At 41.8% G+C, this 24721-nt stretch overlaps 1 protein-coding gene across 1 annotated transcript; it reads right to left on the minus strand.

The window, feature by feature from the left end:
- Positions 1 to 1919: 1919 nt before the first annotated feature.
- On the minus strand, positions 1920 to 24653 carry Lrrc58 (leucine rich repeat containing 58). Its single transcript, XM_028895017.2, has 4 exons — positions 24120 to 24653; positions 11337 to 11465; positions 10048 to 10325; positions 1920 to 7640 (listed from the first exon to the last, which is right to left on the minus strand). Exons 1-4 carry the CDS (start codon positions 24602 to 24604, stop codon positions 7432 to 7434), a joined length of 1101 nt encoding a protein of 366 aa, XP_028750850.1. The 5' UTR covers positions 24605 to 24653; the 3' UTR covers positions 1920 to 7431.
- Between the last annotated feature and the right edge of the window lie 68 nt (positions 24654 to 24721).

Here is a 24721-nt window from a genome sequence, read left to right on the forward strand (position 1 = left end):
AAAGAAATGAAGGCAAAAACCAGGCATCAATTTTTAGTTGAACTTTTCTTACTGTGTCCTGTCATGGAAATCTGTGATTATGGGTTAACTACAATGTCCACTAGGCAGATATATTTCCTACTATTTTATGGCTTTAAATTAGCCATGTAATTTTTTTTTTTATTCTGCAGTCATCAAAACCAGTGGATGATTTGACAATGTTTTTCTCATACAAGGAAAGGTCACCTATCTTGTGGCTAGAACCTGAACATTTAAACCAACAACTGTTTCTTGAAAGTTTCTGACCAATCAATCTGTCTGCTCACTGTTAGTTGCAGAAGGTTTCAATATGGCCATCCCACTTGAATATGACCTTTACAACCTCAAAACATTTTCAGTTCAGGAAAAAAAGTGACTGACAAGTGACTGCTAACATTTAGATTAGCAACCAGTGCCTAAAAAAGGCATCCAATTTTAAAGTTTTTAAAAAGATTTATTTGTATGAGTGTTTTGCTTGCATGTATGTACATATGCATGCAGTGCCCTCAGAGGCCAGAAGAAATTGTCTGATCCCCTGGAACTAGAGTTACAGATGGTTGTGAGCCACCATGTAGGTCCTGGGAACTGAACCTGGCTCCTCTGTAAGAGTCGCAAGTGCTTTTAATCACCAAGCCATCTCTCTAGCCTGATTTTTAATTATGTATATGGGTGTGGGGGCTTCTGTGTGGGTATGTGCGTGAAACTGTCAAGAACTAAAAAGGGTCTTGTGGTGGTCTAAATAGGCATGGCCCCCCATACTCATGTGTTTGAATGCTTGGCCTGTAGGGAGGGGCACTATTAGGAGGTGTTGCCTTTTTGGAGGAAGTGTGTCACTGGGGTGGGGGGTGGGCTTCGAGGTCTCATATGCTCAAGCTATGCCCAGTGTGGTACCGTCTCCTGCTACCTGTGGATCAAGATGTAGAACTCAGCTCCTTCTCCAGCACCATGCCTGCCTATATGTCACCATGTCCCACCATGATAATAGATTAAAACTCTGAAACTGTAAGCCAGCCCCCCAATTTAATGTTTTCCTTTATAAGAGTTGCTGTGGTCCTGGTGTCTCTTTACAGCAACAGAAACCCTAAGACAAGTTTGATTTTAAGCTTCCCCCCATCCTCAAGTGAATACACTTGACTTCCAGCTCACTCCTGAAGTGATTGTTGTGATGGATGGGACATATGTAACCTGATATACCCTTGAATGCTTTGGCCATCTGATGCCTACACAATTAGGTAGGATGTCCTCCTACCACTAGCTCTAAGGAGTGGAAGTTTTATCCAGGAAAGGTAAGAGACCAGAATGCTAAGTTTTTTCTTTCCTTTCCATTCATAGGCCTGTTTTTGTAAGGAGGTTTTTCTAGATAGTAACCAGAGATGCAGTTTCTCCCATTTCAGCAAATCTGAAGCAGTAGCTGGTTTGCAAGTGTTGTCCTTCCCAGCCACTGTTTACCCAGCTCACAGCCAACCAAAACATTCTTCCACATTCTGGAATCTAGAACATCAGGTGCTCTTAAGAACAACATTATGAAAGCCGGGCAGCGGTGGTGCATGCCTTTAATCCCAGCACTCAGGAGGCAGATTTCTGTGAGTTCGAGGCCAGCCTGGTCTACAGAGCGAGATTCAGGACAGGCACCAAAACTACACAGAGAAATCCTGTCCCCAAAACAAAAAAAAAAAAAACAAAAAAAAAAAAAAAAAGGACATTATGAAATGTGGGACCGTAAAGTTCAGACTGTATCAGTGTTGGATTCTGGAATAAACAAATGGAGACTGACCTTGGGGGCAAGATGGTTAGAGCCTGTACCCACAGGCTGCGGTGGGAAGAAGCAACTCTCACAGAGGAACAGGTTCTAACTCTATTTTCTCTTGTATCCAGCACGCACAATAAATGCTAATACACACTTAATTTTTGAAGTTGTGTATTCAATAAATTCAATAAACATATAAGCAGTGATATACCAAATACAGGCATTATAAAGTTTTCTTTAAAATAAATGTTTGTTTAGAATAAAATGCTGTCACAAAAACCAGAATTGGGTCTAATAACACAATTTAATAAAATGAGGCACAATGTTTAAGGCAAAATTCATGAAGAAGGTATTTAAAGTTAATCTAAGATCATATTTTTTCATGTCCTTTGGAGGAGGAGGCACAAGAATTTAAATAGTTTAAACATTCTTTTTAGAATATTAGCCATTATAAGGTAACATAAATTTGATACAATAGGACTATCTTTTTCAGAAAACAAACTCCATTATTAATTCATATTTCTGAGTTACATTTTAATTATGTATCTACTTATACATATATTTCTAATACACAAGACTTTAGGTACTGAAAATTAAAGAAGTTAGAACATACATAATAATTTGACCAAAGTAACATCTTTCAGCATCTTTTGTTGGTATTTGAAGGCCCCAATTTTATGAAAAGCTAAGGATGGTTATGCAGAAAGTCTTTCCCATTATGTTCTGTTTCTAACGAATACCAAGTGGGCTCAAAAATGCAACAAACCTCAACATAAGTCTGCTATGACTGTGAGAAAGTGACTACTGGGTCAACACTGTTTCTCGGGAACACCAGTGCTGAGCACGTGAACTGTGAGAACAGGGGCCTCAACCATCCCTGTACACAACACCAACCTAGTTATGGTTCCAATAACAGCAATGCCAACCTCCTCCTAGTTTCTTTCCCCAGCTTAAGTTTTGAATAATACAATTTTATTCAGTTTATTCATGGTCAAAAGAATAAAGTATGTTCTAGTGAATGCAGACAGTTAATAACCTTCACTAAGCTACTACTAGATTTTATACATACATAATACACACGAGACTGAAGAGTATGCCAATGACTGAGGCTGACTGATGCTAAATAAAAGCCTAGCAGCACCCATCAAAACCACCTTCTAACGTGTTCAACTTTGAGTTAGTGGAATGCTTCTGAATCCAATCCTTAGTAAATATCGATCAAGAAAAATGCAGTAAGAATGGTGGCACTTATACATATTAAACTATCCCCACTTCGGTCTGTAGGAAAACTGGTGATAAAACATGCTAAACCTCAGTGACAATATTTTCCTAAGATGATATAAATATGACAGCAGTGGAACTTCTGCTGTCCTTTGTGGGAGCATATACATTTAAATAAAATACTATATAAAAGGTACACCTTTCTACTGGGGCAGGGTGGTGGTGGTGGTGGTGGTGCTTGATCCTTGGTTCCAGAGGGCTCTGATCTCCTGGCACAGTATGATTAAGATTCCCTCCCCAGAAGCCCTACACACACAGTGGGCCCTGTTGTGGGCAAAGGAATCCCTCAGGATCAGTTTTTCTTTTCAAGTTAATGCAGAAGATCACACCAGCCATCACCGACAATTTACCATATAATATACGTTCTTTCCCATAGTTCGGGTTAAATGGAAGACTTAAGGCACTTACTTTCAGACCACAAAGGATATCGCTACCCACTATACTACCAAAAAGATCACACTATGATGAAAATATCAAACTGCATGCTACTGAACTAATGTTATATAACATGAAGTGCTTAATATACAGACAGTGAAGGCTAACTAAATACTTTTCTAAGCAACGGAACAGAACTATGTGCTACTTGTCACACTGCCTAAAGCCTACACAGCACCCTTCACCAGGGTTCCATGCCTAGTCTAAGTCAAAAACACAGTACTTTGGACTAAATGGAGAGCAATATTTATAATAAAATCTCTACTTTTATATGAAAGGCAAGTCATTTAGGTAAAAATTAGGCACTTCAAAACTAAATGCAGCTAAATAATTTTACACATATACTTTTACTAGTAAAGTGGTATCTACAAGCACTCACATGGAAACTCACATGGTTTTTTTTTATGTAAATAGCCACTACTAAATACTTGATTTGCACTAAAAAAAAAAAAAAAAAAAAACCTACACACACAAAACAAAAAAGTAAACATTCACCAAGGCTACCTGCTGTATTATAAACCAGACCAATGAAGAAATACTTTCCAACTCTGGAAAAAGCAAGGCTGAAACAGCTTGCTGGCGCTGCTTTACCGGGAGCAAATGGAACAGCCTCCAGCAGCGGGACCGACAGAATAATAATAACAACAGTAATAAACTTAGTGATAAGGTTTTCTGGTGGCAGCAGTAGGCCATTTTGCAAGTCAATTTTAAAACAATTCCTTATTACTCTACAGGTCTTTGTTGGCTCAGGGATTTCCCTGGTACCTATGACTTCTCTTTCCCCATCCTTTGCTGCTTTTCAAGATTTGTTTTACATTCTAGCAAAGAGCCTCTTCTTGAGTCTTTTTAAACCCAGTATTTCCAGTGTCTGGAAATTTATTTGCATCACCCCCAAACATCTCATATTTGAAGTCAACTTACAATGTATGTTTGTTTTTAATATTGGCAACAAAATTTTAACACGGAGATTTTTAGGCCAAGAGGCACCTTTGGCACATTTCCATGTAAAATTCTGAGCTGGGCTCATGGTTTACACTTGTGATCCCAGCAGCTGGGAAGCTGAGGCAAAAGCATTACAAGCAGGCCAGACTGGGCTACATAGTGTGTTCAAGGCTAGCCTAGGCTACACAGCCAGGCTCTGTCTTAGAAAACAAAACAGCTGTATTATGAAAATTAGCTCTTGCTGATTCTGAAACTCTAAGAGTTCATTAGCTGGATATATATGGGGCTTATAACTAGCGAGACAGACTACCACTCAAAATATATTTGCTGACTTCAGAAGATGATCATATTTCTAGATGGCCAATTCCTATCTCACCAAGTGAATGTCTATAATTGGTTTTTTAAAAAAGAAAAATAATGAAAAAGAAAGAAGAAAATTTTTTAGCAATCACTGGCAGTAAAGGATAAGGCCAAAGATGAGTAAAAAAGGAAAAACAAAAAAGGTCAAACAGCTACAAAAGATTTCACTGAAAGCTATACCTGCTATGCTTGGACTGTAGCTTGCTCAGCATGCACAAAGGCCTTGGGAATCTATCCCTATAATCCCTACCCCTGCCAAAAAGACAGCTGTACACTGATCTGGTATACTGTTCAGAGTTTAACTATACACATAAAAAACCCACAATAAACACTTTGTTGAAAGAACACCATAGGATACATCTATATGCCATAGGCTAGAATATTTACATTTATGAAAGATGAAACAGTATACCTTCTTTCTAGAAGGCTGGAAAGGGTATGTATGGTTAGATGCTCTATTTACAAGGCTATTTACAACAAGTAATTCCTAAAGGGCTACTCAAGCTATTACTTAGGTCAAGATGATTATTACAAGTATTTAAACCAGAAGAATGTGGTCCCAACAATTTGAATGTTTTCCGTGAAAACATTCTGTTATTTAACTAAAGTTATTTAATTTACAGTTTACAAAGCATTTACAGTATGACACTTGGGTACGGCCCAGGCATCTGTGCCTTTCCTAATCTTGAAGTCTACAGCTTACTAGGTAAAATATAAACTCACTAGGTAAAATATAAACTTTGTAACTTCTATTATACAATTATGTTAGCAGTAGAAACATCACTTCTATAAACACAGGACGAAAATTTCTAAATCAAAAAAGAAAAAATAATCTTACTACACTATTCCGAGGGAAAGGTAAGGGGACTCACTATAGCAGCGTTTCACAACTGCAGCCACGAAACTCTCGTGTTTCATGACGTAACACAAACACACACAAACCCTGAATTACCCTATAATCTACTAATATAGTTTACTAAAATAATCTACTAAAATAAAAATGATATATACAGGAAACCTGCAAACATTCTCAGCACACAGTTGGCCTCTAACAAAGCACTCTTGAAGAGATCACCTGACACCCTAATGCAATCTGAAACTACCTTTAGCACTTACCAAGCAGCCTTCACACTATTACAGGTTGCTTACTTAATCATCAGTAGTGAGAGTTAAAGATTTTCTAGTGTCAATTTAGAGTTTTAATATTAGCTTTTATCGCATAATCAACTAGTTAGTAAAATTTGTTAATGTTCAATGATAATAATTTGTGTTACTATTTTTCTCCCACACCTTAAGGATGCCAGTTTTATTAGTGTTTTCTCCATGTTCAATGGTTACACCAACTTTGTGAACTAGTCTATTGTGGATGAACATCATGAGCTCTACTTCTGACTCCCTTCAACTGTCATGCTATCTAGTTGTCGTTTGTCTTTCAAATGCAGAGACAGTTTTGGTTTAGTATACAACAAGCAAAGATGACACATTTGACAGTTAAAACCCACCCCACCCTAACCCACCCCCCTATGAGACAAGTTTTCATGTATATAGCTCAGGCTGGCCTCAACTTCACTATGGCGCCTAGGCTAACTTTGAACTCCTGACCTTCTGCCTCCCAAGTGCTGGTGTGGAGGTGTGCACAACCATGTCCAACTTTTCCTCATTTAGTCCATTATTATAAAGCAGCTTTTCTCAGATTACTTGTCGTCTAGATTTTTCTGTCAAGAACGATGATTCTATCTTTTGGCGAATAGATGGATCTGACTGTATAGCCTTGCTTACACAAGATCACTACTACAGTTAACAAAATGAAGTTAAGATAGCCATGGAAGCAGGTGGTGGTGAACACTTTAATGCCAGCACCAGGAGGTGGAGGCAAGTAGATCTCGGAGTTCCCGGCCAGCCCATTCTACATCACAAGTCCCAGGCCTGCAGGACTCAGGGACTATCTATAGGGTTTACTTAGTCTGTGAAAGCATATTTCCAAGTGTTGTTTGCATAGTGTCAGGTTGTAGGCTGCTCTGAAGTCATTTCTAGAATAAGCTTCCACATCCTTGCTAGGATTAAGGCACTGTAACACATTACATCACAGCTAGACTGCATAAGGTTAGTAACAATCACACCAAACAAGAGCTAAAATTTAAACAGTCCATTGGAAAGTGATAGTCCTTACTGTACCAGTTAGTTGGTCAGAAAGGCTCAAGTCAGGGGTGACACAGGGGAAGGCCCAGTCTATCATGGCAGAGTGTTCAACACAAACCAGGACAACTCTGGTAAGCACAACTGTCATCAAGTCTTACTTTAGTCAACCCAACTGCCCCAAGTGACAACACTCCAGGCTGATGGTGACTGCTCTTCAAGGTGTACCATTCTGCTAGCGTTTCATCAAAGACTTCAGTGAAGATTGTGACCAACCAGCTGAACTGAATTGTGAACTGCCATTCAGAATAAATTACACTCAAAGAATCTAAACGTGGAACTGGACTCAATCTTGCTGAACAGATAGATGGAATGCAAAACCTTTTACATCACTGCAACTCTTACATGGACATTCAAGATGAAAACACTAAGGTTTCCAATCAACTTCAAGCTCCATTTTCTTTTTAAATGTCTTTGTGTAGTGTTTAGTATTTCTCAAGACCCACTGCTGCTCAACCAAGAAGAACTTTCTGCATTCTGTGTGCAGCAACACTGGCTTCATCTTCTGAGTCGGACTCACTCTGGGATGTGGAGCTGTGGGATGCAGAAGTACAGGGGGAAGAGCATTCTGGAGAACACAAGTAGTGCATCAGGGGGAGGCGATACTTCCCACAGAAGTCCACAAACTTAATCTGCCTGACACAGCAGTCAAAATAGACGCCTAGAAAGAAGAACATAAGAGTCAGTGAAAGCAAAGAGCCATAGTTTTTTCTAAAACAAAACCAAACCAGAACAGAACGAAACAACCCTTCCCAGCCTTCTGGAGAAGCTTGACCTGCTCCTTCTGCCTCCACCTCTCCCAAGGGCTTAGGATTAACACATGTGCACCAACTACCACCAGGAGAGCAAAGCTGATGAGACAAAATGTCATCTTACATTTATGCAGGCTCTAAATCTCGGATTAAGTTGATGATCTCATTCAGCGCATACAAAATCAAATACACTTTGGTAGACTCAAACTGGTAATTCCCTTACTTGGTTCTTAATTCAGTGCTCCTGAACTACGCTCCTTCAGTGAAGCAGAACTACAGCCAGAGCTGAGAGGAAAGCAAAGGTCACTGTGTCCCCAGACTCTAGCTGGTCCTTTAGCGATACCTTACACATCCCAGTCCATCCCTATGGCTGCAGTATAACCAAACTATGAAGATCTGCGCCCATTGTCTCTATAAAGAGAAATCTCAAACTTCAAACCTAAGTTTCCCAATTACTCTCTATCACACGATGGATAGACCAAAACCAAGTGATGTGGTCTAATCAAAGGAAAACTTCCCACCAATAAGATCCCCTCGAAAATCTTTTTACTTATCTATTGAATATTTAAAGGCAGGATCTTACTGTGTAGCCTTGGCTGGCCTAGAACTCACAGTCTGTGTAGACCAGGATGGCCTCCAGCTCACAGAGCTCCACTTGCCTGTGCCTTCTGAATACCAGATAAAGGCATGTGCCACCAAGCCTGGATTTTCCCTAATCCTTTATGGTTTACTACTCTGAACAACTTAGAAAGTAGATGCATTCAATAGGTTTATAATAAATCCTCATAACTATGTTAACTTCCTGTAATACTAGTCATCTCTAAGCTTTCTAAATGAGATGGTTTTTAACTTACATTTCAATAAGGAACCTGGGGTGGTGGTGGTAGGAAAGCATGTAAAATGATTGATTTTTATTTTATTGATTTATCGATGTTATCTGAAAATTTAAACTTAAAATTTTTAAGGCATTCCTAAGATAAACAGCTCTTTAGAATACTAAACAAGTCCATAAAAACCCAGTGAAGAGAAGAGAGTACTTTTCTCTTTAGAGGCCCATTTCTAAGAGGACGGATTCTGGGCGCACTGGATTTCACAGGAAGCAATGATGTGAATGCTGATTCTTAGACGTCTTCATACCCTAGTTTCAAGAGTCCCCTGCCACTGCCAAGGCTACTTCACGACAGAGGCCCACAAAGACAGCAACCCTTGCTTCTGAGCAGAGGTGGCCAAACCAGCTCAGAGAATGCTTTTCTTATTTATTTATTTATTTATTTATTTATTTATTTATATTTTTATTTGTTTTTTGAGACAGGGTTTCTCTGTGTAGTTTTAGAGCCTTTCCTGGAACTCACTCTGTAGACCAGGCTGGCCTCGAACTCACAGAGATCCACCTGCCTCTGCCTCCGGAGAGATTAAAGGCGTGCACCACTACTGCCTAGCTGTTTTTCTTTTTAAACTCCGTCTTTTTTAATCTTGCAACAATCTTTGAGAAATGTAACTTTTGTTTTCCTCTTTTACCTGTAAAATAATCTTAAGACAAGATGATACTTTATGCAACATTTTCTAGGTATTTACACTCATCCTCACACTAGTTCCTTTCTATACTCATTAAAAATGGACTTATTTGGGGGCTGGAGAGATGGCTCAGCGGTTAAGAACATTGGCTGCTCTTCCAGAGGACCTGAGTTCAAATCCCAGCACCCATATGGCAGCTCACAAATGTCTGTAACTCCTGTTCCAGGGGATCTGACACCTTCACACCAATGTACATAAAATAAAGTTAAATAGATTTAAAAAAAAAAAAAAAAAAAAAACGAATTATTTAAAAGTAGTATTTGTCTCCAAATGTCCTAAATGCAAATCTTGAACCATGGATTTAAAGAATATCAAGTTCTTTTGTACATCCAGAAACGGGCACACACTCAGTCTGCTCACACACATCTTTGAGCATACCCTAACTATATCTCATACAATGAATAGTGAACCTTCGCATAAACATGAAAGATGGCCAAACATTTCAAAACTCTGTGAAGAAATTAGAACCATTTATGCTCTTTGTGTTTCCTTTCATTTTGTCATCTTGCCTCCAACAGAATGTTCCAAGACAGGATGAGATTTCCTGGGTATTTTCCTTGTGTTTGAAGCCAACTTTATAGTATGAAAATAATTTTTAAGAAGGAGGAGGCTCAGGGGTTAAAATGTCTTATTTCCTAGTAACCACTTTTGTGTGAAAGAAGCTTCAGCTAATTTAAACAGTCCAACATCAAAGTTTAAAAACAGCTAAATGAGGGAAGAGACCAACAGAGATTCACTTACCACCACACTTTGGGTTTGGGCAATTGCTGGCTGACCCCAAGTATCTAAGAAGATTCCCAGGAAGATCATAGGGAGTGTAAGAAATACTTCGGATCTTAATGGTCCTTGCAGCTAATTCCAGAAGAGTTGGAGGGTCATATGTTAAGTCTCTAACAAAGCGAACAACCAATGGATTTCCTCGCAAACTCAGCTCTTCCAGATGAATGAGGTTGAGGATCTCTCGAGGCAGATATGTCAGCAAGTTATTGTGGAGACTGAGGGAACGAAGTGAATGCAACCTGGATCCAACACAACACAGAAGCCAAAGGCAACCAGTAAGTAAAACCGCTTAAGAAGTTCCGTTCACATACATTTCTGTATGGACACAAACACGGCTATGTGTGCACATACAGGCTCTGAGCTTCCATATGAATGAACAATTAACCAGCTCAGAACACAGTTTTGTAAATGCTATCACAGACTTTCCCTCTAGGATCTTAAGAGTACTTAAAACATTTACAAAGTATTCTGATGTCCTAGCTGAGATAAATGATTGATTTAAAGATACTTGAGGACTTATTTTATCACTTACAAACCTAAAAAGATTTTACAGGTAAAAGAGGAAAACAAAAGACTGTGCTTCACATCAAATACACATTGCCAAATTCCACAAGACCCAAGGAAAAGCTATGCCAAATTACTACTCTTTTTTTATTTTTAAAACAAGAAGAAAGGTGAGGGGCTGGGTCAGTCAGTAAAGGCTCTGCCTTTCGTAAGGACCTGAGTTCAATCCCCAGCATCAATGTGAAAACACCAGCAAAAACTGTCACAGTCTTTTGTTTTCCTCTTTTACCTGTAAAATCTTTTTTAGGTTTGTAAGTGATAAAATAAGCCCTCAAGTGTCTTTAAATAGATCATTTATCTCAGCTAGGACATCAGAATACTTTGTGTGGTACATACTTGTAACCCCAGAGGTAGGTAGGTTCCTGGGGGCCTTCTGGCCAACAAGTCTAGCCAAATCGGGAACTTCAGGACACTAACAGACCCCTACCTCCAAGGAAATGAATGGCATCCAGGTCATTCTCTGGTCTCCACACAAGCATGCATACCTGTACTTGCATGCATGCATGTGCGCGCGCGCACGCACACACACACACACACACACACACACACACACACACACACACACCAAGTTGAGCAAATACACTTAAACCAGAACACTTAAAAGTAAAATTAAAAATTACTCATCAACAGACTTGATCGTGACTGCTAAGCACAGAAGCCTGCGTCTATGAGCCGAGACTACTTACTGTGAAAGCTGAGGAGGCACACTTTGGATTTTGTTGTCACACAACACCAAGTAATTCAGAGAAGGTAGATTTGCTAATTCTGGTGGGATTTCTTTAATGAAGTTTCCTCCAAGGTATAAACATTCTAAACTGCAAAAGCAAATTTTTAAAAAGTAAATAAATACAAGTTGGTCAAGATACTTCACTGTCTCTACTAAAATGGACACATTTCATCTACTCATTCACCAAAAGTCTTACTCAGGATTGCTATAAGCTAGCCAGTGGTTCTCAACCTTCCTAATGCTGTGGCCCTTTAATACAGTACCTCATGTTTTAATGAACCCCCAACCATAAATTATTTTCATTGATAAGTCATAACTGTAATTTTGCTATTATCAATCGTAAGGTAAATATCTGATATGCAATTGGTCTTACACTACCCCTGTGAAAGGGTCGTTTGATTAAAGGGGTAGCAACCCACAGGTTGAGAAATACTATGCTAGGCAGTCTCCAGAAAGAGAATGCAATCCCCGGGGAGCTTATACCTTATCTTGCCAGACAAGAAAGACACTGTATGATTAAACTAGCAAAGCAAGAGGCACTGACTGACAAAGACTAGGAAGGGTCACAGCAGCTCTCATTGGAAAAGCTTCCCCAGAGTAGTGGAATCCAGCTGAGCTACGAACTTAGCCCTTAGAGAAAAAAGAGAACATTTCCAGGTACAGGAGGGGCTTTAAAGACTCAACAGGTACACCTGTTAATAAAAGAAGAGAATTTTTACCCAGACAAGGCTGGAGATGCCAGATTACAGGCAGTCTGAGATTCCATGCTGGCATGTTTGTGTTGATGCAAGCACTAACGGCAACGGGAAAACCAATCATCCTGTCCACCCTCCAGAAAGGGCAGAAAACCATATATGATGAACTTTCTACGGTTTTTTCTTTACTCTTAATAAAACAAGTACATTCTTCAGAGGCAATCTGAGTAAATTATGTAACACCAACCATTAGCATGAAGTTAAACGTTCTAGGTGATCCTGTTTACTTAACAAAATAACATCTTAGATGTAATACCATTCTCTGGTGACTTTAGAAAGGCTCCAAGGGTTTTTGCAGGGAGGAGGTAGTCAGCTCTTACAATAGTCATAAAAATAAACAGAATGTACACACACAATGTATCTGGAACTTTCCCACTTACGATTGGTTTTGCTATTCTGCTCAGAACTATCATTCTTTCAAAGACGTTCAAATAAAACAAGTAAATAACAAAACAACAGCTCTAAAGCAGCCACCACACTGTTATCCAAGACAGGAATTATCTGGAGGGCATTTCATTTTTTGCATGTATGTGTGTGCACATATGCAATGTGTGTGGAAGCCCGAGTGGACCGAGTCTTCCTCCACTGAGCCCAGAGCATGCAGATCTGCCTGCTCATCAGTCATCTTTGGCGACCCCATCTCCACCTCAAACCAGACCCCCTTGCCACAGTTTAATTTGTTGAAAATAATTTGATAGTGTGAAAAAGGTACTATTCTGCACTTTCCACCCAGAGCTGCAGTTTTGTAATTAGTGAAATTCAGTATGTCTTTCTGTGTTTCTGGTCATTCGCATATTCTCAGTGTAGTTCCTGTTTGTACCATCTGCCCATTTTCTCATGGGTTAGACAATTTCCGACTTTGTGGAGAGCTTGGCTGTTAAGTATGTGTTCTGCATAGCTTTGCTCCTCTGTGACCTCCTTTTGCTTGTTTTATATGTATTACAAGAATTCATGTTGACTTTGTAGAGGAGCAATTCACAGCATAAGTTCTGCCATCTGCCTTCTTACTGGATGCTAGTCTCCCACAGAACCATGACCATGTTCCCTTCAGGTCTGTCACTTCTGCTCCCAATACACAAAAGCTACACGGCACAAACATCCAGGTCTCTGACTCCTAAAACTTCCTGTTAGAGTGTTATGAAGCATTTCTTTGTTCCTTTAAATCCATCTTGCTTTGAAATCCACTCCCCCTGATTATCAATACTGCTTCCAGCTTTTGTTGTAGCTGTTAGCATTTATTTCATTCAATTCTACCACTTATTGGCATAAAAATCAGGGCCAGTTACTGGATGCTTATTAAGGATAGCATAGAATTATAAAGCACATAAAATACCCAGTCAACAAATATGCCAGGCACTATTTCAGGGACTACACTGTCAACTGGTTGTTGCTGATGAGGCAAGTCTCTTAGGGCAGATAATACTCCAAGGAAAAATGGAGTCAATCAGGTCGTAATGGGAGATGACTACATGGGTGGCCAGGAAAGCTTTCCCTTAAGAGATTCTGAAGTGTGAGCAGAGCTGAGTGAGCTGCTGTGAGCCCCAGATGGAAGGTGGTCAATGCAAGGCGAAGCTGTGGCACAGCTGGTGTGGGCAGACCAGACTGAGGTGGAAATGAAGTGCTCAGAGCTTGGTAGTCAACAGGTAATCCGGGAAGGTCGGATCACAAAGCCTCACAAGGACTTTGGATTTTATCCTAGGTATGGTGGGTGGGTTTTAATATTTAATTTTATGTGTTTATGTAATGCATATGTGCTCAGAGAAGTCAGAAGTCACTGGAGCTGGAGTTACAAGCAGTTCTGAGCCACGTGACCTGGATGATAAGAATCTAACTCCAACCCTTTCCAAGAAGACTCTAAATGGAGCCATCTCTCCAGTCTCTGGTAAATGGGTTTTACATGAAAGCTAGTTGCATCATCTCACCCAGTTTCGAAGAATCACAATTGGCTGCATGAGTGTGTATGACTGGAACCCAGTGTAATTCAGTTGAGAAGTAGTATCTTTTCACTTTTAACTTACTAGTGTTTTTAAGTCCTCTCATGTACAAACGGGGAACCACTTGATTGCTGCTATGTTAGGGTGTAGGTTCTACAATGGTCTATCTCAGGATACTGTCTCCTTTCAGTCCTGCCTTTTGTCACTGGCAGTTTTTCTTTCTTTCATCATTTCCTCTACTGTTCTGAGCATATATGATCCTTCTATTTGCTGGCAGACGTCCTCCAATCTCCTTCCACATCTGGCCTCAGTACCTCTCATAGTCACTGTGACTGCTGCTCCTTGGTGGCTGACCTGTTTCTTTCTCTATAGCAGCCCTATGGTCATCTGTATTGGCCCCCACGTGTTCACACTGAGAGAATGCTTGGTTCCGAGCTGGTGCTGCTATTCTGGCGGTTCTGGAAACTTTGGGAGGGAGGTGGGGCCTAGCTGATGGAAGTGGGTCACTAGTGGCAGACCTCCGAAGGCTAGACTCCTCCCCTGGTTCTTGCCATTTACCATGTAATAGCCAACCTCTGCCACACATTCCACTGTGAGCTGAGCTGACACTGCAACTGTGGGTCAGTTCTTTGTCAAGCTGCTTGTGTCAGGAATTTTGTTCCAGTGAAGCAAAAACCATCATCAAGTAAGTAAGTAAATTACCAGGCAGGAAGACATACAGAATGAGTAAGGTAGATAAAAGGTGGACCAGACAGCAGAGAGCAAGGCGGGAATCAGGAACTGGGTATTACCTTCAAAGCCCATTCAGGTTTTGGATGGGGCAATTTGAGATTTCATCATGATACTCAAAATGAGCTGCAACTTAAAAATTATGAAATGTTTATTTCTAGAATTCTGCATGTAATATTTCCGGGCCACAGTTGATTGTAACTGGAAGCTAGTAAAGAAAATCATGAATAGATTTGGGAGGCTGCTGTATACTTTTCCCAAGAATTTTAATTGTGTTTTTCATAAATGTCCATTTCAAAACTCCCCTTACTGTTCCACTGAAAAGTTTCTTCCATTCCTTCCGAGTTAGGAAACACACTTCAAGTCCTTTACTGGTAGCCATCCATCAGATATTTTCTGAGGTATAATCGCTCCCATCTATTAAATTCCATCTGCTTTTTATAAGCTTGCCTTCATTTGCTATGTGGTGATTCTAACAATTAATCTGAATCCAAAGTTGTCCTTTAACTGTATCAATGGTATTCTCTTCCCTATTTCTGATTATGTAAAGCTTTTCAAGTTTGCATTTCTCTCTAGACATATTGTAATGCTTGGAAAAGTCAAGCAGATAGGTATTCTGTAGTGTTTATAGTTTAACTTCCTAAGATTGCTCTGTAGAGAAAATACTACAACAACCCAACCATCTAAACAAAGAACCACTTTGGTGCTAAGGCCCAACTTTTCTAGCAGTAAATGTCTAAGTATTGACGAAGAACGAAGTCCTAGGCAGTGGCTTTGTGTCTACCAAGTATGGCTTAAGTGAATGCTCTGATTCTCAGAAAACCCTACTTTTCAATGGCAGAGCTACTGGAAAAGAACAAAGTACTGAGCAGAGCACAGAGGTGCACGTCTTTAATCCAGCTTACTGGGGCAGCAGCAGGCAGACCTCTGTGAGTCCCAGGTAGCCAGGGCTACATAGTGAGACTATGTCTCAAAACAAAACACAACAATAAAACAGTGTTCGGAGTTCAGACAACAAAACTATCCTAGAAGAGTGATTATTTTAACAAGGACACTATTGGGGAGAAAAGTTTACCAAACTTGGAAGTTTTTAATACTGGATTCAACAGTGAAATGGCAACATGCTCCAGGGCAAGGGTAAGTATGTCCTATTTACTTGGGCAGTGTTAGGAACTGAATGCTGTCTTCCCAGGTTTGAAACCCTAACCCTTAAGTGGTGTCATTAGGAGGTGGCTGTCTCTGGCGATTGGTTATCACAAAAGCTCTACATGTAGGCTGGGGAATGATGCACACAGAATAGATGCCATCCACCAGTGGTTATTATGACTTTGACAGAGAAGGATCTGAAATTCTAATACATAACCAGGCCTATGATTCTGAAATGATGTACTCATCAATTCTCTTTTGCAGCTCATAGATATCACTAATCAGGTCATGGTCAGAATACAAAACTTATACTGTCAGAATTATTTCTCACTTTCAAACTCATATAATCTCCAAAGTTCTAGGGACTTGAAATCTTTCAATGGTTTATGAGAATTAAGCTTCTAAGCAAACTGTTCCAAACATGCTTTCCTGTAATTAGAAAGGCAACTGCTGAATTTAAAGCCAATTGTAGTGTTTAAAATTTCTTGGGGGCTGAGGAGATGGCTCAGCAGTTAAGAGCACTGGCTGCTCTTCCAGAGGACCTGGGTTCAATTGCTAACACCCACAGAACAGCTATCTATTAACTCTAGTTCCAGGGACCTGACATCTTCACAAAGACATACATGTAGGCAAAACACCAATGCACATAAAAGTAAATAAATTATATATATAATATATCATATGTATAAAAGTTTTTACATCTGTCAGCCTTGACCTATTCCATTAGAACAACTTCCCATGTTGACATATGCAGAAAACAGGAAAACAATGCAACAAACTTATGGAATGAATTTTTCTTTCTTTCTGTTGAATACTAATATACCAATCCTGAGTTTGTCCCTGAATGGTTTATCATCTTTTCAATTATTAGGGATAGTGAAGTGGGTATCTTTTCTCTGTTGAGGGTGAATGACTCACTGGAAAAACACAATGGGCACCCCCGTGCCTACTGTCCCTTTAGCCAGTTATATATAGGAAATGCTTTTTGCTTCTTCAGTAAAATAAAGATACACTAAATGTAACTAGAGATATATATTAGCTCCATATTGTATGGCTGGTTAAAGAAAAACTGAATTGAAGTGAAAAAGAAATGTACAGAGTTAGAAAACAAAAGAGAAACACACACACCAAGATTCATACATTAAAAAAAAAAAAAAACACCAAAAACAAACCCAGGCTTCTTGAAGTCACATCCCTGTGTTGTCATAGATCTTCATATGCTATCACCTTCAACAAGCAGATACAAAAGTAGCTACAGAAAGGGAGGGGGACCAACACACAGTGACACCATAGGAAGATGATCTCTTCCTAGTCACTTATTTCTCACTCCAGCTGACCAGCACTGACTGTCCCAACACAGCAAACACTTCCCTTTAGTGGCCTTCAACTCAAAATACCCAATTGCCCTGATATAGTTTTTAAGGAACTCTCAAACTTCCCTCTGCAATTTCCCAAGCCAGGCCTCTATTGTCTGCACTGCTCTCGAGTTTATCTTCTTAGTTTCTACAACAGCTCACTAAGTCCTGAATATTCAACGAGTTTTCTAGTTCAAAGTTCCAAAGTCCTTCCACAATTCTCCAAAAAACCAAAGTCAGGTCTGTCACAGCAATACCCATGATCCTGGTACCAATTTCCATCTTAAGTAGGGTGTCTATGGCTGTGATAAACATAATCAAAAGTAACTTAGAGAAGTAACAGTCCATCACTGAGGAAGTCAGGGCAAGAACTTGGAGACAAGAACTGAAGCAGAGCCATGGAGGGATGCTGCTCACTGGCTTCCTCTCCATGGCCGGCTCAGCCTGCTTTCTCTCTCTTTTCTTCTTTTTTCTTCCTTTCTTTCTTTTCTTTAGGCTTTTTAAGACAGGGTTTCTCTGTGTAGCCCTGGCTGTCTTAGAAATCATCTGTAGACCAGGCTGGCCTTGAACTCAGAGATCTACCTGCCTCAGCCTTCTGAGTGCTGGGATTAAAGGCATGCACCACCACCTGGCCTCTTTCCTTCATTTTAGTAGACTGGTATTATAACATTTATTAAAATAATGCTACGGGTTAGTAGAAACAGCAAAGAACCCAATTTAGTTGGCTTTCTTGTTACACCCAGGACCACTATCCCAGGAGTGGCATTACCCTGGGAGCTGGGCCCTACCACATCAATCATCAATTAAGAAAATGCAATCTTGCCGGGCAGTGGTGGCGCACGCCTTTAATCCCAGCACTCGGGAGGCAGAGGCAGGCGGATCTTTGTGAGTTCGAGGCCAGCCTGGGCTACCAAGTGAGTTCAGAAAGGCGCAAAGCTACACAGAGAAACCCTGTCTCGAAAAACCAAAAAAAAAAAAAAAAAAAAGAAAATGCAATCTTGTGGGGGTATTCTCTCAATTGAGATTCCCTCTTCCCAAATGATTCTAGCTTGTATCAAGTTGACATAAAACTAGCCAGCAGAATACCCCAACTAGAACATACTGGGGAATAGGTGCTCATGAATGTTTTTCTTTTTGAGTTGTGGTCAATGGTGTCTTAGAGACCCCTAAATATTACAGGCTATTGTCATTGCTTTTGACTGTCCTCCAGATCTTGATGGTAAGACCATACTGCTGAGGACAGTATATACTTGAACCATAAAACATGCAGAAATCAAATGGGTACTGACCTGGGAGCTTCATCTCTACTGGCTGGCTGGAAGGTGTTATGTTTGATACTAGAAGAGAAAAGTAATCCTCAAACTCACCAAGCTGTGAACCCTGCAAGCTACAGTAACTGGCCTGGCAAGACATGCCCACTCGTGCAGTAGTGGCATGAACGTTACAGGAGCAGCCAACCACTTTCTGACTGGATGGAAGGCCTCTTCTATAAAATGGAACCCATATCTGGTTGTTAATGGGACAAAAAAAATCCCTGTGGTTATGTATGTCATAGGCCCTAGGGCAGAACCAAGTATTATTACTCTATTAAATGGACAGAGCAATTATAACGACTCCTAACAACTTACTGCTACACACAGAAAAGTGCATCTCTCAATCATCATCAGAGACGCTTCTTCTTGAAGTAGACGGCAACTAATCAGAGACCCACAACTGGTCAACATGCAGAGAATCAGAGACTGAGGAGTGCTCAGCCCTAAATGGGACATCCATTTCACATCCACAGCCCCAAGGCTCAGGGATCTTTAAGGGGGGTGGAAAGGCTCTAAGTGCCGGAAGCGGTGGATAACTTCAATATACAAGAGGGCTGTTGCCACTACTAACTCACAACAATTGTGGCAGCATGCAAATCCCAGCATGGAGTGGAGGATGCGGATACAAAGTCCCACCTGTAGCTGGAGTTTTCCGTCTTGCCAGCAATCGGGACAAATCTCTCCCACTCGCGTCCCCCAAGTAAACACGGGGGCTTATATTAATTTTAACTGCATGGCCATGGCTCAAGCCTTTTGCTAGCTAGCTCTTATATCTTAAATTAGCCCATAACTATTAATCTATGTATTGCCACATGTTCTGTGGCTTTACCTGCATCTCATTACATGTTGCTCCTTGGGCAGCTCGCTGGCCTCTCTTCCAGCCTTCCTCCTGTCTCTCCCTTTGAATTTCCCACCTGCCTCTAAGCTGCCTTGCCATAGGCCAAATGGCTTTATTTATCAACCAACCAGAGAAACACATATTCACAGTGTACAGAAAGACATTTCCCCTCACTTCCCCTTTTCTGTCTAAACAAAAAGGTTTTAACTTTAACCTATTAAAACTACATATAACAAAAAAGTTATCAAGCAAGAATTACAGTTATAATATCTGGTCTATTTGTATTTTGTAAAATTAAAGAAAATATTTTATCTATTCTATATTTGTGAATCTAACGTTTCATATCTAATTTACCTTTCATCATAACCAAGGAAAATTGTAACTCTCTAGTCTTCAACTACATCAAAGACCTCAGAAAGATAAAATATTATCTAAGTAAACAGGAAGAGCATTGTAAGCAACTTCCAAAAAACGACAGAGACAGCTGCCTGCCATGTGATAGGATTAAGGGCGTGTGCTTTCACTGCCTGACTTTTGTTTATGACTGGCTATGTCCTCTGATCTCCAGGCAGAGAGATTAATGTATTTATTAACATACAAATAAAATATCACCACACCCACCAGTAGCTGAGGAATTAGACATTTGATGGCCGCTGGGAGGGAAAGGGTCAGTTTTCTTTAATGGTGTAACCCCCAGTAGGCCAACCACACTCCAGGCCAGGCCCCACAACCAAGAGTAGCAGGGTAACATGAACAGGGAACTTGGTGGGTTTAAAAGAAAAACAAAACCAAACCATCAAAAAACAAAACAAAAAGAGAGAGAAACTTAATTGCGTGTGTAGGTAGTATTGAACCTAGGGTGTGTGTGTGTGTGTGTGTCTATCATCAAAATACATGGTATGAAATTAAAGGAGATCAGCACAGGGAATCTGACACTCACAAATTCAGTGTAAGGTTTTAACTGGGGAAAGTGTTTTACTTAAATGTTAGCACATTTTCCTACTTGGTGAGTTACCTCATTCCTAGGATAACCACTGTAGACTAGCTTTAACATTCCAGGGGTTATTTTTAGCTTTTCTTCTGTCACAATCCTCATATCTTTATCTTTGAAAACCACATTAAACAGACACCAAGCAAAGGTCACTAAAAAAGAGGACACTGCTTTTTTAAAAAGATGGGAAAGGGACCCACAAAACTCACTTGGCTCAGATTCAGTCTCCAAATAGCATCCAGGATGCCCTACAACCCATTTCCTGAGTGTGGTCCTCAGGGAGTAAGAAACCAAGCTCTTCCTCAATTAGCTTCATTAGAAGAAGAACCAAGGTGTGAGCCACTCCCACAGCACTGTAAGTGAAAACAAGCCCGCCTACACAACGCCAAAACCTTACACTTGTCTTCTGAAGAAGCTCATCTTTAACAACAGAATTTGTATTCCTATAATGGCCTGATATATTCCAGGGGAATGAAGTCAGTCATAAAATAAACAAGACTTCCAGCACCCATTTACTTGGTTTTTAAAGTCATCTTAAAGAAACTTTTTTTTTTTTTTTAAAAGTTTCAAAATTTTGCCACTAAGGGAGGAACCAAGAAGCAGAATGAAGACACATTTAAGACCCAGAAAAACCTGAGAGGCCGATGGCACATAAGCCAAGATCTCACTCCTTCCTGGAATGGTGACAGGCAGAGAAAGGGGGAGTTTTTGTGGACCATATTTCTTGTGTAATTTTTTAAAATTATTCTTCTTAACTGTTCTTTAAAAGGACAGAATCTTCTTCATGTGCCAAAATATTCGAGTTGGCTCAAGAAGCGGCTCTTGCCTAGCATGTGGAGGGTCATGTGGTCTCCCCTCAGCACCAGAAGGAGGAGAAGAGCAGGGCTGCATACCACAGCACACAGGACACGCCAGGTTTACTGCGGAGAGAATTTACAGATCTGAGCAACACCACCGCTCCATTTTGCAGCCTTTCAGAATAGTTAGCCGTCCTGAGAACTGAACCACCGAGCTCTCAGTGTGGTCCAGGACTTTGCTCCAAGCAACTCATTCACATGAAATCTCGGCTTCCTCATCCGTGAAAAGAAGGGACTGAACTAGGTCATGGTCAAAGCTGCTTCTTTCTTTCTCTAGAACAATTCTGCATGACCCTTTGGCCCACATCCAACTAGAATTCATTCTCTAAACCTCTGCTGATTCCTATCAGTAGAGAAATACAGCACAAGACTGAACAACAAAACCCCACAATTTATCAAGTCAAAGCCATAATGACTAACTGATCACCTTGAGTAGCAGCTGTCAGGCCAGAAGATCAGGTCAACCAGGTGTAAGTGACCTGAACCAGTCCTCTGGATCACATATGCCAACAGCAACAGAAGCTAGAGACTCAGGGCTGGCTGTCCAGCCACTGTGGGAAACCTATGGATTTGGTATCAGAGACCTCAGAAGTCAAACCCAGTTCCACTACTTAATGGGTTTGTGATCTTGAGACTTCCGCCTGAGCCTTTGTTTCTTCCTCTGAAAACAGAGAACCTCATCCTAGACTCACAGAGAATGTTAAAGCACCTATGACAGGGCCCACCCACCGCACTGCATAGTTTGAAGTTTTCCATACATGGAATTTTGCCTACTTCTTTTTCCATGTGGAGATAACACTCTCCCTGGGTTCCTCTTAATAGGCTGGAATTGAAATGAAAAGCTTGAATTACATAGTATCACAATTAAAGCCTGTCAAATTAACATAAGCCTCTCCTTAACTGCCCTACACAGTATCTTTTCCTAGGACTCCTGTCGTAGACGACCATCATTTCTGTTCTACCACAATGACCTCCTCAGCAGCCTCAAAATTCCCTCATCTCTTCAGCCTCTCCCCACTCCCCAGGGAGAAGACATGTGTGCACTCAGAATGCAACTCACACTCTGCGGAAGCCTTCAAGCTGTAATGCAGCCTGAGTGGCCCCAGTTTTTATCTGTCCCTTTCTAGTACAATGCTCATTGTTCATCAGTTGGCAATTATTCTCCTCCTTGCTTCTGGCTTTCACATGCACTCTTGACTTGGATTGATCACGATGGCTCACACTAATTAATCTTCACTGTTACTTCCTTCCAAAGCCTGACTCAAATAACACTTACTCCAGGACCAAACCAGGTCAAGTCCCTGTTATTCTGTCTCAAGGTGCTCCCACATCCCAGGATTTATTTCTTTCTATGCACTGTAATTTAATAAGGAAATCTATAAATCCTTAGCATTTCTACCCTTTGCCAATATAATTTGTTAGATCCACACGGGCAGGACATGCTTACCAAGTCTCCCCAGAACCTAAGAAATGGACACATCAAGCACTCTGTAAACATCTATCAAGAAGCAAATTAAGGGACACGGTGGGTGGCCTGCCTAAGGCTGAGATGTTAATTTTTATTCCCAGGTCAATGTTTTCCCTGTTAACTCAAAGGTTCTTTCCTGCTCCACATTCTTTTATCCTGACTTATCCAATAAAAGAGCTGAAAATATTTAACAAATTAACAAATGGAAGATTCTTCGTTGTTGCTGTTTTACTTCCAACTCCCCTGACGGGCACCCTAGGGAACTTTCAAAACCTTTTCTGTAGCTCCTCATTACATAATTCTACATTGTTGAATGACCTACTAGGTGAGACAGACAATCCCTGTAAGGAAGAAATTACAGTCAATAAAATAAATACAATGGTGTGAGTGAGACACAGAGAAAGTCCTTTGGCTGTTAATTGTCCAGGGGACAGTAAAGAAAGGAGTCACAAGCTGGGTGGTGACAGGCAGAGGCAGGGAGATCTCTGAGTTCGAGGCCAGCCTGGTCTAGAGTGAGTTCCAGGACAGCCAGGGCTACACAGTGAAACTCTGTCTCGAAAAACCAAGAAAAAGAAAGAGGGGGAGAGGGAAATCACAGAACCAACTCCTAAGATAAGATTTTGACGTGTGAGTACGTTCCCCAGGGTCTTCCCCTGTGAAGAGGCTTTGCGCCCACCCAATCTGATCCACATTTAGCTAGCGACAAACTGCCTTTTCTGCACGGTGGGGGAAGTGCAAAGCTCATTAACTCCACAAATGGTACTCTGAGTATCGCAGGAGAGAAGAAGGAGCTGGAAATAGAAAAACAAGGGAGTAGGTCAGAGCACTCCTACGTCACGTTAAAGGGCCCACTTTGATGCAAAGGCATGGAAAGCCATGGGAGGCTTTCCAGTAAGAAATGGACCACCTCCGTTAATGAGTGTTCACCCCGCTTCTCTAGACTCAAGAAATAAGGCGAAGCCGGATTTCGAGGCGCACACCTTTAATCTCAGAACTTGGGGGGGGGAGGGGTAGAGGCAGGTAGATCTCTGTGAGTTCGAGGCCAGCCTGATCTACACCATGAATTTCAGAGCTCACTGTGTGTGTGTGTGTGTGTGTGTGTGTGTGTGTGTGTGTGTGTGTGTGTGTGTGTGTGTGTGTCGGGGGGGGGCACGACTCGACAAAAAGAATGCAGCGAAACTGCTTCGAAAAATCTGCGCAGGCCAAACCCAATGCAAACGCCATGATCCACTCCACCTTAGTTGTTCGCTGCCACTGGCGATGGCCGTGCAGTCCTTTGGTGCCACGGAGCTCTCGGGCCACCGCCCTGCTCTCCCCCCCCCCCCCCCCCCATCCCCCCGTCCCGCAGCCTCTCACCTCTGCAAGTTCTCGATCTCGGCGGGGATGCTCTGCAGCTGGTTGCCGCCCAGGCTGAGGGTCTGCAGCGCCCGCAGCTCCAGCAGCGAGGGGGGCACCTCCTGGAAACAGTTGCCGCTGAGGTTGAGCACCTGGAGGCTGCGGCAGAGCGGCGACTGGGCCAGGCCCTTGGGCAGCGAGCCCGGGCCGCCGAGTCGGTTGTTCCGGGCCAGCAGCGTGCGCAGGCCGCTCAGCGTCAGCAGCTCGGGCCCCAGCGCCGTGAGCGCGTTCCCGCTGACGTCCAGGAGCTGGAGGTGCGGGAAGCCGCTGCCCAGCGCCCGCGGCAGCGACGTCAGCCGGTTGTAGGGCAGCAGCAGGCGCAGCAGCGCCTCCCGCGAGCCCCGCCGCTCCTCGGCGCGCGCCTCCAGTTCCGACTCCAGCGCCTCGGCCGAGACGCTGAGGCGGGACCAGTTGAGTTCGGCATCTCCGAGGGCGGCCTCCTCCATCCCGCCCGAATCCCAGGCCGCCGCCGCCGCCGCCGCCTCCGCCAGCGGACGCCGCGGCGCGCCCCGGCACCTCCAAGCGAGCGCTGCGTCGGAAGTGGCGCGCACGGCCCGGGGGCG

The sequence above is a fragment of the Peromyscus leucopus genome, chromosome 12 (assembly GCF_004664715.2).
Source record: "Peromyscus leucopus breed LL Stock chromosome 12, UCI_PerLeu_2.1, whole genome shotgun sequence".
NCBI lineage: Eukaryota > Metazoa > Chordata > Mammalia > Rodentia > Cricetidae > Peromyscus > Peromyscus leucopus.

What these genes read in the sequence shown, in the direction of transcription:
- Lrrc58 (XM_028895017.2), bottom strand. Translation starts at nt 24,604, where the DNA reads ATGGAGGAGGCCGCCCTCGGAGATGCCGAACTCAACTGGTCCCGCCTC. An exon ending in GTGCCTCCTCAGCTTTCACA is followed by an intron (nt 10,326 to 11,336) that starts GTAAGTAGTCTC and finishes TGTTGGATCCAG; the next exon opens with GTTGCATTCACTTCGTTCCC. An exon ending in CCCAAACCCAAAGTGTGGTG is followed by an intron (nt 7,641 to 10,047) that starts GTAAGTGAATCT and finishes TCTTCTTTCTAG; the next exon opens with GCGTCTATTTTGACTGCTGT.